At 35.7% G+C, this 17157-nt stretch overlaps 1 protein-coding gene across 1 annotated transcript in view; it reads left to right on the plus strand.

The window, feature by feature from the left end:
- LOC117785691 (transcription factor kayak) overlaps positions 1–17157 on the plus strand; it is a 72236-nt gene that overhangs the window by 19195 nt on the left and 35884 nt on the right. Inside the window, exon 2 of the mRNA XM_034623873.1 lies at positions 15420–16146. Within this exon, the coding sequence (XP_034479764.1) occupies positions 15420–16146 (727 nt within the window). The remainder of the gene's footprint in view (positions 1–15419; positions 16147–17157) is intronic.

Consider the following 17157-nt stretch of genomic DNA (forward strand, 5'->3'; position numbering starts at 1 on the left):
TATTTTAAAATACTTTTTATGTCACGAGAAAATTAAAATTTTTCGTATATGGTTTTGAATGGTGTAAGTGGAAAAATAAAACAATTAATTTGAGTTTTATTTTTTTTTATTAAGAAATAATCAATATTTTATGAGTTATATTTTTTTTGATAATATGTCAAATTTATTTTTCTTTAAAAAATTGCGAAAACATTTTAAATATTCTTGGTTAATTTCTGTGACAGAATGGGCTGTTGCTTGCAATACTGTGCTGCATCCCTCTCAATGTTGTTATTCCTGTTGTTGTTGTTGTTGTTGCTATGGGTATACTCGTATTTTTCACATTTTTAGCTTAATTGCATTGGCTGGCCGCACGTTCCACTGTCTGTGTCTGTTGCCAATTGTTTGCCTTGCGGCATTTGCCTCACTTGCCTCACTTGCCACAAAAGCAACAGCCAAAGCAACTGGTATTTTCCTAGCTGCAAAGTAGCTAATAGATGCACCACTCAAATACACACACACACACACACACACAGAGGAACACACAACATACAGATAAAGATAGAGAGTTTCCCTTTAGGCCAAACAGCTTGCAGCTTGCCACTTGCAACTTGCCACTTGCAACGGTGTCCAAAAGGCAAACAATTGCAGTCTGGCGTTGGGGGAGGGCGTAGATGATGATGAAGCTGATGAGTGGTGGGGGGCATGATAATGAAAGAGGGGTTAGGGGATGGGAAGGCGGTTCTAGGCGGGTTCTATATGTATGTACATACCTGCCAGGTGTTTGTTAGTGTTTGTGTTTTGGCTTGTTAAGTTTAAGATTGTTTGATATTGCTTTGTTGCTTCTTCTTCTTCTGCCACTCGTAAGGTGCAACGTGTTGTTGTTGTTGCAACAACGTGTTGCTTTGGCGCTAAAAGACATGTTTCAATTATGATTGTTGGCGTGTTTTATTAATTACGAGTATCGGCCATGCCATTTAGTTGACCATTTAGCGATTGCAGCCGCTTAGTGGCAACACACACACACACACACATATATATTTACCTGCCCCTCGAAATGTGTTTAATTGCGCATTTCATTTCATTTCATTGTATTTCATTGTTGCAACTCAGTTCCGTTCACATGACACTCCCTGAAGCATAAAGAATAAATATAAAGGATATAGCAAATGAGTCTTAAATAATTTAATAAATTAGCCAACTATGACGCAAGGACACTATTCAAATTTGTATTCAAACAAGCTACTTCTGTTTTTATAAAATTCGCTAAAATAACTTCCTCAATTGTTACCAGTTTTTGAATTAACCCAGATTTATCTTTTAATCACTTTTTTTTTATTATTTTCAGTCGTACTTTTTATATAAATGAATATAATTTTAAAACTAAGATCTATTTTTGAAAACTCTAGCTAAAAATTCTGATAACTAAGTTAAAGATATTTTGGCAAAAAATGTATAAAATGTAATTTCAAATACAAAAATATTTCGCAGTTAAAATTTAGTTTATGTTAAATTAAGCTTAGTTTTGTCAGTTTAAACTGACTAAAATTTGGAACCAATAAATTGAGCAACAAAACTGCGAAAATAAACTATATTTTTGTTGAATTTCCAGATGTTTTTCATATTTGAATTTCCTAATTTAAATTCTCTGAAAGTCTTTCTTAGTTTAATTTAATCTTATTTTTTATTTCAATTTTAATATGCTTATTTTTGTAAGTCTTACAAAAATATTAATATATGGTATGAGGTAACTCTGTCTCTGTTTCTTTCTCTGCCCCCTTCCCTGCCCCTATGCCACTCCCCTCTGGGTGATATCAGTTGCGTCGAATGCTAAACAGAATCAGAATCAGAATCGTCATCTTAAGCGCGTCAACTGAACAATCTAACTGATTGCTTACAAATGAATCTCAATTAAAATTAATTCAAAACATGAACTGGGTATTATTTACCCGTTTGACACTCACACTCGCACTCACACACATATACAGAGATATATATTTGAAATATGCCACACCACAGATTGACACACATCTGATGCCGATGCTGCGGGAGGAGGAGGGGAGGATCAGCAGTATCTCACGATACTAAGATGGTAACATAAAGTACAGACCGCTGCTCTCAATCTCTCTCTTGGGAGTTGAGCATACAAACAGTGCTAGCACTTTAGCCATTTAATAGCTAAAACTAACTATTTTTTTAAAAACGAAAGTTAGAAAAATAAATGAAATGTTATTAGCTAGAAATATGGCTAAAATTGCTAGATAATTACAAATATACCAAAAAATATCTATATATTCGAGATTATTGAGGTATTTTAAAAGGCTATAATATGTTAAAAAAAAGTGATCAAAAATAATGCTAAAAATTAATTACTTATCATCGTAACAATACAAAATATCTGTCGAAGTTTTTTTAAAAACGCTAAATTTAAAAAAACTATTAAACTACTTTTTAGTTAGAAATTTCTACACTATTAGTAAATTTTTCTGTAATACACGGAAGTTATAATTTTCTTAGGCTTATATTAACTTTTTTTATCAAGTTTGAAAATTCATTTTTTTTTAAATCTATTTCTAGCTATTTTTATGGGATAAAATAATGTTTTGTAACCCTTAAATTTGTGGCAACACTTTGTATGGTACAAATATAGCACATACCACATATATATGCTGCATATATCAGCATCAATTAATTTGGTATTCGTGATTCTACTTAACATCGATTGACCCCAACAGATTAGTCGACCAAAGAAATGTCAGTCTCCGAATCAAGTGAAGCGAGTAAAGTGTGAATGCCAACATTCTTGATACGCATTTCGAATGCTTTCGATTCTTTGGATACACTTGGGAGAATCGGGGAGACTTACGGAGACTCGGAGGCCATTGAGTAGGTCGAACATTTTTCGTGACGCAAATTGTCAACTTATATTTGCGCTCATTCGAATACGAATATGAATTCGAATATGAATACGAAGTATGTTATATATTGTATTTATTTATTTGCTCGTATTGTTGATCGCTTTTCACAATTTTCATAGATACGAGTTGTCTTAATTGCCCAATGCCATAGCTCGTGCCTCGATCTCTCTTCAGAAGATGCCTCTTCTGACTATCTTAATGCTTAATTGGTGCGATTGAATTAAAATCATTTGTTGCTTAGTCTATAAAATATTCGCCCAATTCTTCTCCCCTTTCTGCTGCTCTCTTCTCTCTGTGATTCTTGGTGTCGATTAGGCTCACAGATCGCTTAATTGTTGGTTATGATTGTTGTTTTTTCTTTGTTTTTTTTTTTTTTTTTTTTTTGCTTAAATGATTGATCAATGAGACAATTGTCAATGTACGTCTCAAGTCTCGATCTCAGGCCTCGTCAGTTTAGAATTTGCATGAAATCTCAAAGACGAATGTGAATATGTGAATGTGAATGTGAATGTGATACGTGAGATGTGAGCGTGAAGCAATCAGTGCTATTCAATGTGGCGTTATTGATTGATAAATAAATAAATAAATGAGCAAATTAACTCATTTATCTGTATCAGGCGATTATGTAACGCAAAACATCATTTGTCCAAGTAACTGACAGGTGTAATATGCATTTTATAAACAAAACATCCTTGCGAGGTAAAGGTCTAAGGACGCAAACACTTTCATGCCCCAATCTTACATTTCTTATAATGAAATTAAATGCGATTTAAATATTAAAATATTATAAATTTATTAAATGTTTGCAGAACTTGTTCAAAAAATAAATATATTTTTATATTTTGTAGAATTTATTATTTTTATTTCTATTACTAAATTATATACATATTATTTTTGGTTTATTTTAAATTTTTGTAAAATTTGTGTAGCTTTTTTAAATAGTTTCGATTATTGTTTGCTTAAATTGTTCCTTTTCGAATTGAGTCGCTTTGTCATTTAATTTATCATCGTTTTGTTTTTGCCACAGTGACAGAGATCAATTAAATGAGGGTTTAAAAAAAAAGTGTCCTGTCAATTTTATTAGGGGTGCCTTTTGTAAGGTTCGGGATGCTCCTGTTGTTGATCCTGAGAAGAGTCAAGTTCATAAATTTAGTGCTGTTCATTCGTGCGCAACAAAATGTGTCCCTTTTTCTTTTATTTCTAACTTTTATAAATGCTAACCTATTTAATTGACTTATAATTGGAGAAACACACACACTCACACACATATACTTATATATACATATATAAGAGGCTGGCAACAGCATATGTGTAACTAATAATTTTGTGCGAGGAATTCCTCAAGCGCAACACGGCCAAAATGAAACGAATGTGCAACTTGAGGGCCAGGAGCGGTTAACTGAACATGGATGTCGATGTGAAGGTGAATGTGAATGTGAGTGTGGACATCCCCTCTTGGCCCTTGGTATTAACGGAAGGATCACAATCACATGTGAAAAGTTAGTGGCAAAAGTTACAGTTGAACGAGTTTTCAGTTTTCAGAGTCGAGTTTTGTGTTTTGTGTTTTCGCTTTCGCCCGAGGAACCTAAATTGGGAATGGGACTGCAAATGGGAATATAGAAAAAAAGTTAAAAAAACTAAGGGAAGGGTGCAGAGCAATTTATGCCGCCCGCCATGTTGAACTTGAAATTGTAATTGACATTGGCAAGGGCACCTACATATGTCCACCTATGGCTCTGAGTAGTACCTGTACCTGTATCTATATCTGTACCTGAACCTGAACCTTAACCTCGCTCCTGACGGGGTCTAAACTGTAGCCACTGTCAGCTGTTCCTTTTTATTTCTGCTGAGAAAACGGTAAAACCAAATGAAATTATGTAGACAAGCTGCGATCGTTGAATAATATTAGCCCCAAGTGAGTCTCAATATGATTATATTTTTTAGACTTTAAAGTAACAAGTATTTTTCACAAACTTCAAAATGTCACAACTTTGTCAAATCTCAACCGATTTCCTTGCGGAATATCAATTTTATCATTATTTGACCCCTATTTTCATTCTGCATCACAATTGAAAAATTCAATTTTTCTTCCTTCACTGTCAATTTTTCCCATACTTTCGATCACGGTCCATTTTATCCATACTCTTCCCTTGGCACTTTTCACCAATTTCAAACTGTCATAACTTTGTCAAATCTTTACCGATTTTCTTGCGGAATATCAATTTTATCATTATTTGATCCCTATTTTCATTCTGCATCAAAATTGGAAAATTCAATTTTTCTTCCTTCACTGTCAATTTTTCCCATACTTTCGATCACTGTCCAATTTCTCCATACTCTTCCCTTGACACTTTTCTTAAACTTCAAATTTTTATAACTTGGTCAAATCTTAACCGATTTCCTTGCGGAATATCAATTTTATCATTATTTGATCCCTATTTTCATTCTGCATCAAAATTGGAAAATTCAATTTTTCTGCCTTCACTGTCAATTTTTCCCATACTTTCGATCACTGTCCAATTTCTCCATACTCTTCCCTTGACACTTTTTTTAAACTTCAAATTTTTATAACTTGGTCAAATCTTAACCGATTTCCTTGCGGAATATCAATTTTATCATTATTTGACCCCTATTTTCATTCTGCATCAAAATTGAATTTCAATTTTTTTCCATCACTGTCTATTTTTTCAATAGTTCGATCACTGTCCCATTTTTTCCATACTCTTCCCTGAACACTTTTCACCAATTTCAAACTTTCATAACTTTGTCAAATCTTAACCGATTTCGTTGCGGAATATCAATTTTATCATTATTCGGTCCCTATTTCCATTCTGCATCAAAATTGAAAAATCAAATTTTTCTTCCTTCAGTGTCTATTTTTTCAATAGTTCGATCACTGTCCATCTCTCCATACTCTTCCCTTGACACTTTTTCACCAACTTCAAACTTTCATAGCTTTGTCAAATCTTAACCGATTTTCTTGCGGAATATCAATTTTATCATTATTTGACCCCTATTTTTATTCTGCATCAAAATTAAAAAATCAAATTTTTCTTCCTTCACTGTCTATTTTTTCAATAGTTCGATCACTGTCCCATTTCTCCATACTTTTCCCTTGACACTTTTTCTTAAACTTCTAACTTTCATAACTTTGTCAAATCTTAACCGATTTCATTGCGGAATATCAGTTTTGTCATATTTTGGCATCTATTTTGATTCTGCATCAAAATTGAAAAATCAAATTTTTCTTCCTTCACTGTCTATTTTTTCAATAGTTCGATCACTGTCCCATTTCTCCATACTTTTCCCTTGACACTTTTTCTTAAACTTCTAACTTTCATAACTTTGTCAAATCTTAACCGATTTCATTGTGGAATATCAGTTTTGTCATATTTTGGCATCTATTTGATTCTGCATCAAAATTGAAAATCAAATTTTCTTCCTTCACTGTCTATTTTTTCAATAGTTCGATCACTGTCCCATTTCTCCATACTTTTCCCTTGACACTTTTTCTTAAACTTCTAACTTTCATAACTTTGTCAAATCTTAACCGATTTCATTGCGGAATATCAGTTTTGTCATATTTTGGCATCTATTTTGATTCTGCATCAAAATTGAAAAATATAATTTTTTGCCCTTGCTATTTATTTTTGGCATGCTTCCGGTCCCTGTCAATTTTCTTTGTCCTTGACACTTTTTTTTACAAACTTCAAGGTGTCATAGCTTAGTGCTATCTCAGCCTCTATTTTAATTCTTCAACAAAATTTTTTTAAATTTGTATGCCAACTTTATTAAATTTGAAAAAAAAAATAAAATTTAACCAAAATTGATCCAATTTGACAAAATTCGCTGTCTGCATTGCTTTCAATATATTTCTAAATTGCATAAGGGGACGTGTAATTCAGTTTGTAGACTGTTAATTACCACGGCTGTAAATGCCATTGAATTACGTTTGTTCATTTTGCAGTTACGCGATGTGACAAAGTGTTAAGTTAATAATTTGCCCGAGAGTCTGTGGCCAAGTCTGGTCAGTTGTGTTTCTGGGTAATAATTGATAAATGCCAGCAGACATTGCGCAATGGCACGAGAGAGCTTTATTAATTTTTGTATTTAAAACATTTCAAGCACTCGACACCTTCTGCTGGCCGCTGCTTGCCGCTGCTTGCCGCTGCTTGCCGCTTGCCACATCATTTGTGGCATGGCAACTTTGTTGACTCGACTTGAGTTGAACAGTCAGGAACAGGAACAGTAGCAATGATCTCAAATTAATGCTCAACTTGGCTGGCGAGTACAAATAATGAGACGGAGAAGAGGTGAGAAAGAGAGAGAAAGGGAGAGAGAGAGAGGAACAGTAGCAATTGAAGCTGGAGACGTGCGACGAACGCGCGCATAATCACAATCAAGAAAAAGGCTTGATCGGTGAACATCGATGAACATGGGGCATGAACATGTTGCATACACATGGGGCATGATCATTTCCCCATTCCCGATTGGCGATTTACAGGCTGCCTTCTGCCTTCTGTGCAGCCTTTATGATTATTGTTATTATTGAGTGTACTCGTATGCCTGCAATTCAGGCCAAGTCATCATTAATGCGTCCTTTTTCCGTCGAGTGCAGCATTACCAAAAACCCGGCACTAAAATAAAATCCAATGAAATATAATTAAATGTCGCTGCTTTTGCTCCGGATTCTTCTTCTTCTGCTTCTGCTACTGCTGCTGTCGTTGCGTAGTTGGTAGCCCTCGTAATTTGGTGAGCATTCTTTAGCGCACAGTGGTCAATTTTTCTTGTTTAACATTTTAAAAAATTAAAAAATTAGAAAATTCAATTAGTTAGAGTCGCCAGTCAAATATCTAGAGCCCACATAAAATAAAGAAATACTACATATTAAACAAAATAAAAAAAACTTTTTTTTTTTTTTTACCAATTTTGATTTTTGTTGAGATTAATATGTATGGAGGCTGGTTAATAGACCGTAGTTTTATATTTATGTTGGATACAAGTAAAAAAAAGGGGAAATTTTTTTTTAATATCAGGAAAATTAAAATAAAACTATTTTTGTTTACAAAAAAACATTTTAAATGCAAATTTAAATCGCTTTTTGGATGACTAATTGAAAGCTAGAATGCTTTTTAACTACTTTTTTTTGTGCCGGGCTAGTACTTAAATGTTATTTTATTTTTATATTTTTGTTACAACCAATTTGTTCAATGTCGCCCACTGTGCTTCGACGGCAGCTCGAGTTGAAGACGCGTCTGGCTATCGCTCCAGAAGATCGCATACCAAGCTCATATTGTCAACCGGTTTGCAACGCTCTTTCTCGCTCTCTCTCTCTGTATCTGTCTCTTTCTGTCTTACTCGTGCTGTCTCTGTCATTTGGGGTCTGCTTATCTGCGGCTTTGTGGCATCTTTAAATGGCGTTTTTTCGCACTCACAGACGTGCGGGCGTCGGTTCTGGAAGAGAGAGGTGGAAGATAGAGGGAGGGGTAAATGAGAAGAGAAGGTGAGAGGGGGGGGGGACGCCGGGCGGTCCAAGAAAACGCTCGTTGATTTTTAATTATTTTGCACGATGTTCGCCATCGTTGGGAATGCAAGAAGAAGAGAAGATACAGAAGTCGAGGCTCATAATATGGCTAAAAAGAGTCAAATGGGCCAAAAGGGAGACAGACAGACAGACAATCAAGAAGCCGGGCCTTTCGTCACTTCAATATTGAAACACTTAATCACAATTTCGTTAAGGGCATGCCAAGCAGGACCTAAATGTGGATGAGAATGGATGTGGATGTCGATGTCGATGTGAATGTTGTAGATACATAAATGGCAAAAGTTCAGAAATTTCAAATATCTCATACAAATTACCAAAAGGCAAAAGGTACGAAGCTGATTCTCAAAGTGCAAACAAGACAAGAGAAACGAAAATGATATTTTTCACAAAGCAGAAAGCCCAACGAATACCAAATACCACATTCTGTAGCTACATTTGTATCTGCAACTTCAACTCGAGATTCGTCGCTTGGGAATTTCTGGACGTTCTGGCTGAAACGTTGATCACCGCTATGCTCGGTGCTTTCGACGTCTTTCGTTGTTGATAATTAATAACAGGCAGTCAGCCAAAAGAGCATAAAAACGGCCAACACCCAATCACAAAAACGCTACGGCCACAAAAGGCCAAAAGTAAAACCAAAACAGTCAGAACAGCCAATGGTAATGCCAATAATGTGGCCAACTTATTGGCCAATAACAAAAAAATAATACAGACAGAGACAAACAAACAGACAAGTCTAAAGCAGACATAATCTCAGACAAACTGGAATGTCAATGCAACTGAAACTCTGAAACTCTGAAACTGGAACTGAATCCAAGTCTGAAACTGGCAACTGCACAGCGATTAAGATCACAAAATTTAACGATCGCTGGTCGATCAACGCCTACTCGAAAAACAACGAGGGTGGTCTGAGAACTAATTGCATTAATATTGAAACTTAACAAGATTTAGATTATTGTCTCCAAAATTAAGAAATTCCCACAGGAAGCATACAGTTTTAGAAATAAAAACAACATTTGGATATTAAAAGATCATTAATTTTTATTTATATTTATACATTACTTAATTTTTACATTCATTAATAATCTCGAATATATTTAATTTTAGAAATTTGTTTTTAAATTTTTTCTGAATTTATTATGCTGTATCAAAAATACAGTATTTTTTTCCAATTTAAAAAAAAATTTACATATCAACATTATTTTTATTTGGAGCAATTTCCTATATATGATCTTTATTTAAATAAAATCTCTTAAAAACGAATTTCTTTTCCCAAATTTAGAAATATATTAGAACTTAAAAATTGTTAATGCAAAATGGAACAGTGTGACCGTACTTCATAAGACTTAAGCAACCATCTGCTGATGGATTGCACTTTAGAAAAAGATTTTTTTAAAAAATTTTTGCTGTTTAATACATAAACTCCATTTTTATTTATGCTGATAACTTATCAACCCACCCTCGCAGACAGCGAAACTGACAGCAAACACGACAGCAACACGTCAAGTGACACAAGTGACAACTGTGCAATTAGAATCGATGCTAGATATGACAAGAAATTGAAGAATCTTGCACAGCTTAGCTAATCTTACTTACAAGCATATTTCTTGAGTTGCAACCTGGCCTATACCCATAACCATTCAGTTCAGCCATTTCCATTTCCATTGCCATTTCCATTTGTCTTAAGCATTCACATTTCTATTCACATCACGCAGTTGTCATGAAACAGAAAACTGATTAAATGACACAAAAAACAATTAATGCCTATGGCTGCTAAATCAAATGATATTGCCAAGGACAAGGACAAAGACAAGGAATGGGACAAGGAACAGGAGACAAAAGCCAGAAGACAAGGCTACAAGCAACATCAGCGCCATGGTGCCAGGCAAAACGATTTATAGCCCAATGGAATGTGCCACGATGCAAAGGATCAGATGATGGAAATCGCCAAGTGAACGCATCCAGCGATAATAAAAAACAATTTAGTCAGCGATCTAAAGGGGGGGGACATACGACAGCGGAAAAGGGGGAGCGGTATGGAGGAACAGTGGGCAGTCAGGCAACTGTTGATGATTAAAACACATTAAAAATCCAGTAGCAGTAGCCCAGTCTCCAAGCAGCCAAGTCACAGTTCCCATCAGTGCTGAAACAATTAGAGAGTCAATATTAGCTAGATTTCACATAACAGTTGCTGAAATAAGCTACAAATAAAGTGCTGCATGTAAACAAAAAGGCTAAATTTCAATGTGCCCAAGAGAAAAATAAAATATTGCAAAATAAATGAGTCTTTAACATACAAATTTGGCTAGATTTGAAATAAAAGTTACCAAAATAAGCTTTAAAAAATGGATAAATTTAGATATACCTACAAATAAAAATAAATGCAGATTTTTATTATTTCAATATCAAAACTTTGCTAGATTTGAAAAATTAGTTTCTAAAATGAATTAAAAATTAAAAACAATTGGCTAAAAATGGCTAAATTCAAGAAGTATTTTTTTTACAAAATAATACATAAAATAAGTAGTTAGAAATACGCCAAACCGACAACACTGTTTGCCAAATCAGACTGAAGACTACAGATTTTGAGTTTGAGTTTCAGTTTGACGACTTTTTCCACACATCGCATCGAGCAACTAATTTCATATTTTTGATGCAATTGCTGAAATTCCGCAGCTCCCGAAAAGCCAAAAAGGGGCTCAGCTGTATCTTTGTATCTTTCGTATCTGTATCTGTGTCGCAATCAGATTCAGTCTGTCTGCCAGTCCATCTGTCCGTCTGTCTGTCTGTCCGTCTGTCTGTCCGCTTTGATGGCCGGGGACTACCTGTTGCGACGTGTTATTAGGGCGACGTATTGACGACAAGCAAACGTCAACCCAAACGTCAGCTCGTCATATCATCGATTGATGCGACTTCTCGCATCTTCAGCCTCTTTTCCACTCTTTGTACCCCTTCTTTCCGCCAATATGGCCACATATTGGGTACTTTTTGGGCCTGGCCAGAACAGAAGCTTGTTCGTCTGCTTGTTTGGAATTTTGTAGTTTGGGCAGCCGAAAAATGTAAGGGTCCTCTCTAATTTTGGACAGTCCCTGAGAAGACCCGACAAGTTCCGTCTTCGTTTCAGTGTCTCTGGGTACACTCGGAAAAATAGGTCATTCTAAAATTTGTTATTTAATATGTAAAACTGTTTAAATCCATCTTAAGTTTTAATTTAAGTTTTAAATTTTGAGATTAATTCAACATTTTTGTGTACTTGCGCTTCGAAATTTTACAGACTTTAATATTTCCCAAAAACTACGTAAAGTTTTCCAGAAAAATCTCATTGTAAGATTGAGAAAATTGCAAAAAGTAAACTTGAAATGAGATGTTTGTACTAAGTTTTGAAAATTCCGAAATTTGTCAGCTTTTGAGATTGTTTGTTCCTAAAAATTGTAGTTTTTTTTGTAAGTGCTTCATATTTTTTCTGAGTGTAGTCTCTTTCGAGTCACCAGCGAGTTGCTGGTGATATTTCTTAGCACAAACTGGCTACAACTTAAAGACTGCAGTGCAACAACTTTGGTTAAGATACATGTTATACCCCTTTTAGTCCCCTTTTTACCCCCCTTTTACCCCCTTTTTACCCCCCTCTCCCCCTTGAAGCGACGTGATTTTGCGCTTTAATGAGGATTATTAAATGCGAGATTATTATGTGCTGCAATTACTTTTCGCAGCCACTGTGCTTCGTTTATTCATCATCAATTTTTTTTAGTAATTTTTTTTTGTCTTTTACTCTGCGCGTTGATTTATTTTATTGAACCATAAAAATGTAAATTTTTGTGCTGGTCGAACAAAAGACAAAGTTAATCGTTGTCAATTATGGCCTTTGACAGGTTAATATTAAAATGGAGCTGTGGAGAGATCTTGAGATCTGGCACAGTCTGATAGAGCAGAATTCAACTTGAAGATTAGCATTTTTACTGAGGATCAGCTGAGATACTTTTGTATCTTTTAGAGTTTTGGCCGCTGGCAAATTAGTTTCCGGCTGAGCGCCAACGCAGGAATTTTCCCTCTTTTCTACCGTTCCCTCGGCAGGGCTCCTGAAGAATTGGTGGCAAAGTGCGCCTCTCGCAAATCGAGGCTACCTCTATTAACATAATCACAACACGAGTCCGAAAATTACGCACAGCGAGATCAATTTTGGAGACCGAAGACCGCAGAGACTGAAGACTGAAGAGCGAACAGAGAAGAATCACTGCAGGGCGATCAATTAAAATTTTGATCGAATTTTCGTCAATTTTTTGACATGTGGCCAACAGAAGCCAACAATGGGGCGTGGCACTCAGCCGGACACGGACACGGCCACGGCCCAGAGAATCGCAGTCGTAATATATACATACTTGCACAGTGTACACTGTACATATGTATATTCTGGTAGGCTGGCAACATCCCGACCAAGATCAATGTAAGCTCAAATTGTCGGCGGTCGCCTTAGGCAAAATCTTCAAGTCTCAGTCTGAGTCTGAGTCTGTCTCTGGCTGGGGCGGAGACTGGCTCTGAATGGAATGAAATTGATTAAAGCGTAAATGAATTTTGTGCTGGCCTGGCCAAGACTGACTGACTGACTGACTGACTGAAGATGATTATAACATAAGATCGATTGCTGCTGTCGCTGATCGCTAACTCGATGCAGCTACTGTAGAAACCAGACATCGATGTCGATCGAGATGTAGAGATGATGATGTGGCTACCATACTGAGCATCTTTATACCCTTCTAAATCACATAGTTTGCAAATAAGAGCTAATTATATTCTTTACAAAAGGTAACGTCGACTAAGAGCAGTCGACAAAAAATCAAATGAATTAATAATTAAATTAACCAATAATTGTAAAAAGATTAACTAATTTTATTTCAAAGCAAAAAAAAAATAATAATAATAATAAATCAAGCCCAAAAAAAAAGTCATTTTATGTCTGACTGAGAAAAGAACTGACATAATAATTTTACAACAGATTTACATAGGATTTGATATGGAAATTTGATCATAACTTAAAGTTATAGCTTGAATATAAAAATTACTTTGAGCTTCAATATTTCTTTTTTTTTTCAAATTTAATAAATGCATAAAAAAAAAATATTTAAATATAAGATAATGATAAGATTTATAAATAACAACTTTTATTTTATTTTAATGAAGTCTCAATTGCTATTACGAAAAATTAATTTTATCTTTTATGATATTGATTTTAATTTTGTTTTTCGGGTTCAATAAATCTAAATTTATTTTATTAAATAAAAATTCATAGTTAGATTGTGAGATTCAAAATAAAAATTGAAAATAAATCTGTATTTCTAATTTTATTTATTCAAATCAAAGGTAATCCTTTTGTGTTAATTTATGAATGTTTATTTGACAATATTTTCTATCTAAAGTTAGAATCATTAAGGCTCTGCTGAGCCCTGATTTATTTATTTAAGGGTATCTTTGAATTTGGCATTCCTTTCTCAAGTATTTTTTTTTGGCAATTTTTGCGTGGCATTTGACAAAATACCCAGGGGCAAAAGCAAACGCAGGAGCAATCGGAATGGGGAGGTAGAGGTTATGGATATGGTGCTTAGGCAACCTTCGGTTCGATTTAAGTTTATCCGCACGATCAGCGCAGATCCCCGAATGAATGCGAATGCCATAATTTTGGGATCCCTTGGCAAAAAGTTGTGTTGGTTGCCTGGAATTCCTTGCGTGCCTGGCTTAGATCATATCAGTGCTAAAAAAAAGATATGCTGGAAATATAAACGGTAAACGGTAGCTTCACTATAATTAGGGAAGCTACTAGTAGGACTCTTTTTTTTTTTTGAACTGAACAAAGATCGATTCAGATCAAAAAGCCGTCGCTAATTTGAGTTTTGATTTCGATTTCGATATCGATTTCCATGTGCCAATTGCCGAAATGCTTATTAAGAGTGCGAGTATTGTAAGAAAAAATGTTTCCTAATGGCCCAGAGTTAGACAGAGAGAAAGAGAGAGAGAGAGAGAGAGAGAGAGAGAGAGAGAGAGAGAGAGAGAGAGAGAGAGAGAGTGAGTGAGTGAGAAAGAGAAAAAGAGAGGGCAAGAAACATTAATTTAGTTACGCTCCGATGAACGCCAAAGCCGATGTTGAAGAAAAAGATCGTGACAAGGGGATTGAGGATCGGAGATTGGGGATCATGGATTGTGGATCATTAAAGACAATTTCGTGATACGCCAAATTACTTGCTAAATTATAGAAAGCAAACAAACGAGCTCTGCACACAAATCAATAGAAATCAACGCCTGTCAGAGACGAGGCTTTCAATCTTCATTCTTCAGTCTACAGTTTTCAGTCTACAGTCTTCGGTCTTCAAGCTGCCACTATCGATGAGGCCTTGGCCATTGTCGACTTAATCAATACACAACACTTATTTGGGTTGTTTTCTTTACATCAGTGTTTATTTTTAGTGCCAAAGAATAAAGTGAAATCGAAGCCAACTTAGCTAGACAAACAGACAAATAAACAAACAGACAGACGGACAAACAGACAGACAGACAGACAAAGAGACAGTCAGACAGACAAACAGACAGACAGCTAAAGAGATGTTGTACTTGTTACCTATAAGAATTTCCACAAATAATACAAAGAATACCAAAGTCTGGAAACAATAATTAGCAATTAATAATATAAAAGGCATAAAAATTACAATTCTGAAGCCAAAATTAAGTATAATGTTATGAGGAAATTAAAATAGGGAAAATAAAAATTAAGCCGACAAAAATGAGGATAAGCTAGTGATCAGTGAGTGAGTCAGGACAAAGATTTTTATATATAAAGAAATGTTTTTTACTTATTTTCAAACATATTTCTTATATATATATTTATTCAGTTCACTTAAAATGTATAAATAAAGAGGTATATTTTATTTTTATTTTTTTTTTTGCATTTCTACTCTACAACTAATTTCTAATTGTTCTCTTGTATTTCACAGAGTCAAGCCTTGGCTTTAACCAGAGCGGCCAATGCGGCGGCTGTTGTTGCTGCTGCCAATGCCAATGCCAATGCCAATGTTAATGCCAATGTTAATGTAAATGTTAAGAGTCCCTCGGCAGCAGCGAGTCTCATGGACATGGCTGTTAAAAAGGAGCACTCGCTGTCGCCGCCGCACAGCGTCATGCCCCAGGAGGAGGCGGGACAGCTGCAACACAGACGCTCGTCGCTGCAAGGAGTGCAGGAGAAGCTTACCCAGTTGCAAATGCAACATCAGCAACATCAGCAGCAACAACAGCAGCAGCAACAACAACAACAGCAACAACAACAAGCAGGCGCTGAGCAGCTGAATGTTGCTGGTCGCAGATCTGCTGAAGGCAGTCCTCATTCCCTGGCACACCTGCAACACCAACAACAACAGCAGCAACAACAACAGCAACAACATCTGCACAACGCCGACGGTGGCAACAACAACAACTTGGCCTCCTCGGCAACATCTAGTCAGAATGCATCCCTGGCAGCAACGCCGAAGAGTGAACGGGAACGTGAACGTGAACGCGAACGGGAACGGGAGGAACGTGGCAGCATCTCCTGTCTCCCTCCCGCTGCCCTGGGCATGGCTGTGGGCGTACAACAACAACAACAGCAGCAACAACAACAGGCTGAGAAGCTTCTCAGTCATCCAGCTTTGGAATCCCGACGCGACTTCGATGTCAGCAAAGTGAATCGTGAGTAACTATGAGTAATTTCCTATCAATACATCAACAATTTACTATTAAATTAATTTTAAAAGAGGCTGCAACTTTAAGTAGAGATACAAATATAACTTAATACCGACTTACAGGTCGAATTTATCAAAAAGCCGCTTAATTAGGTCTTACGGTTTGATCAGTCAGTCAGTGAGTCAGGACAAAGAGTTTCATATTTTAAAATTAATGAAAGATTGATGAATATTTTAAGTATAATCTAATTTAAATTGCCGGTTCATCATCTTGGAATTCGCTTTCCGTTTTAGTCGAAACTAATTTAAATAGCACACTTTAAATATAGACTAAATTAAAGCAGGAGTTGCATAAATCAGATAAATGCATGACCCTAAATCCCGCCCAGTCGGTAAAGGGAAAGGGACTCAAAACACAGGGGCAAAGAGGGATTCCGATTTTGCTATTTCCGTGCCGTTGCACAAATACCCTTAATCCGGGGCAGAGCATCGGCATCAGCATCGACCTCTCTATGGAGAGGCTCAATAATTGCCGGGAACCACATCATTATAAAAATGCCTTTTGTGTAGTCGCAACTGGTGATTATGGCTGGAATGGAAGCTTTAAGGATTTGTGCAACTTTAACAGGGTTACATATGTGTGTATTTGTATTTGTATTTGTATTTGTATTTGTATTTGCAGTTATAGTTATATAATGTTTCATGCAACATGGTCGATTTTAATTCAGATTCTGATTTGCCTACCATTTAACACACATCCAAATTCACAATCACATTGCCGTCGTTTCTTTGAGTAGCTTCCAGGAGGTAATCCTGTTTAGTTCATCAATACTAGTTTAGCCCTGGACAAAGAGTGAACCTGTCTCCTGTCTACATTGACAATCATGTGCAGATACAGATACAAATACAAATTTAGATACAAAATACAGTTGCAGATACTTACGCAACAACTGTTCAGACTGTAGACTTAATCTCTGTACACTCGAAGAAAACTTATCACAAATGAATATGGAATTAA

This window comes from Drosophila innubila (assembly GCF_004354385.1).
Source record: "Drosophila innubila isolate TH190305 chromosome 2R unlocalized genomic scaffold, UK_Dinn_1.0 1_C_2R, whole genome shotgun sequence".
Lineage (NCBI taxonomy): Eukaryota > Metazoa > Arthropoda > Insecta > Diptera > Drosophilidae > Drosophila > Drosophila innubila.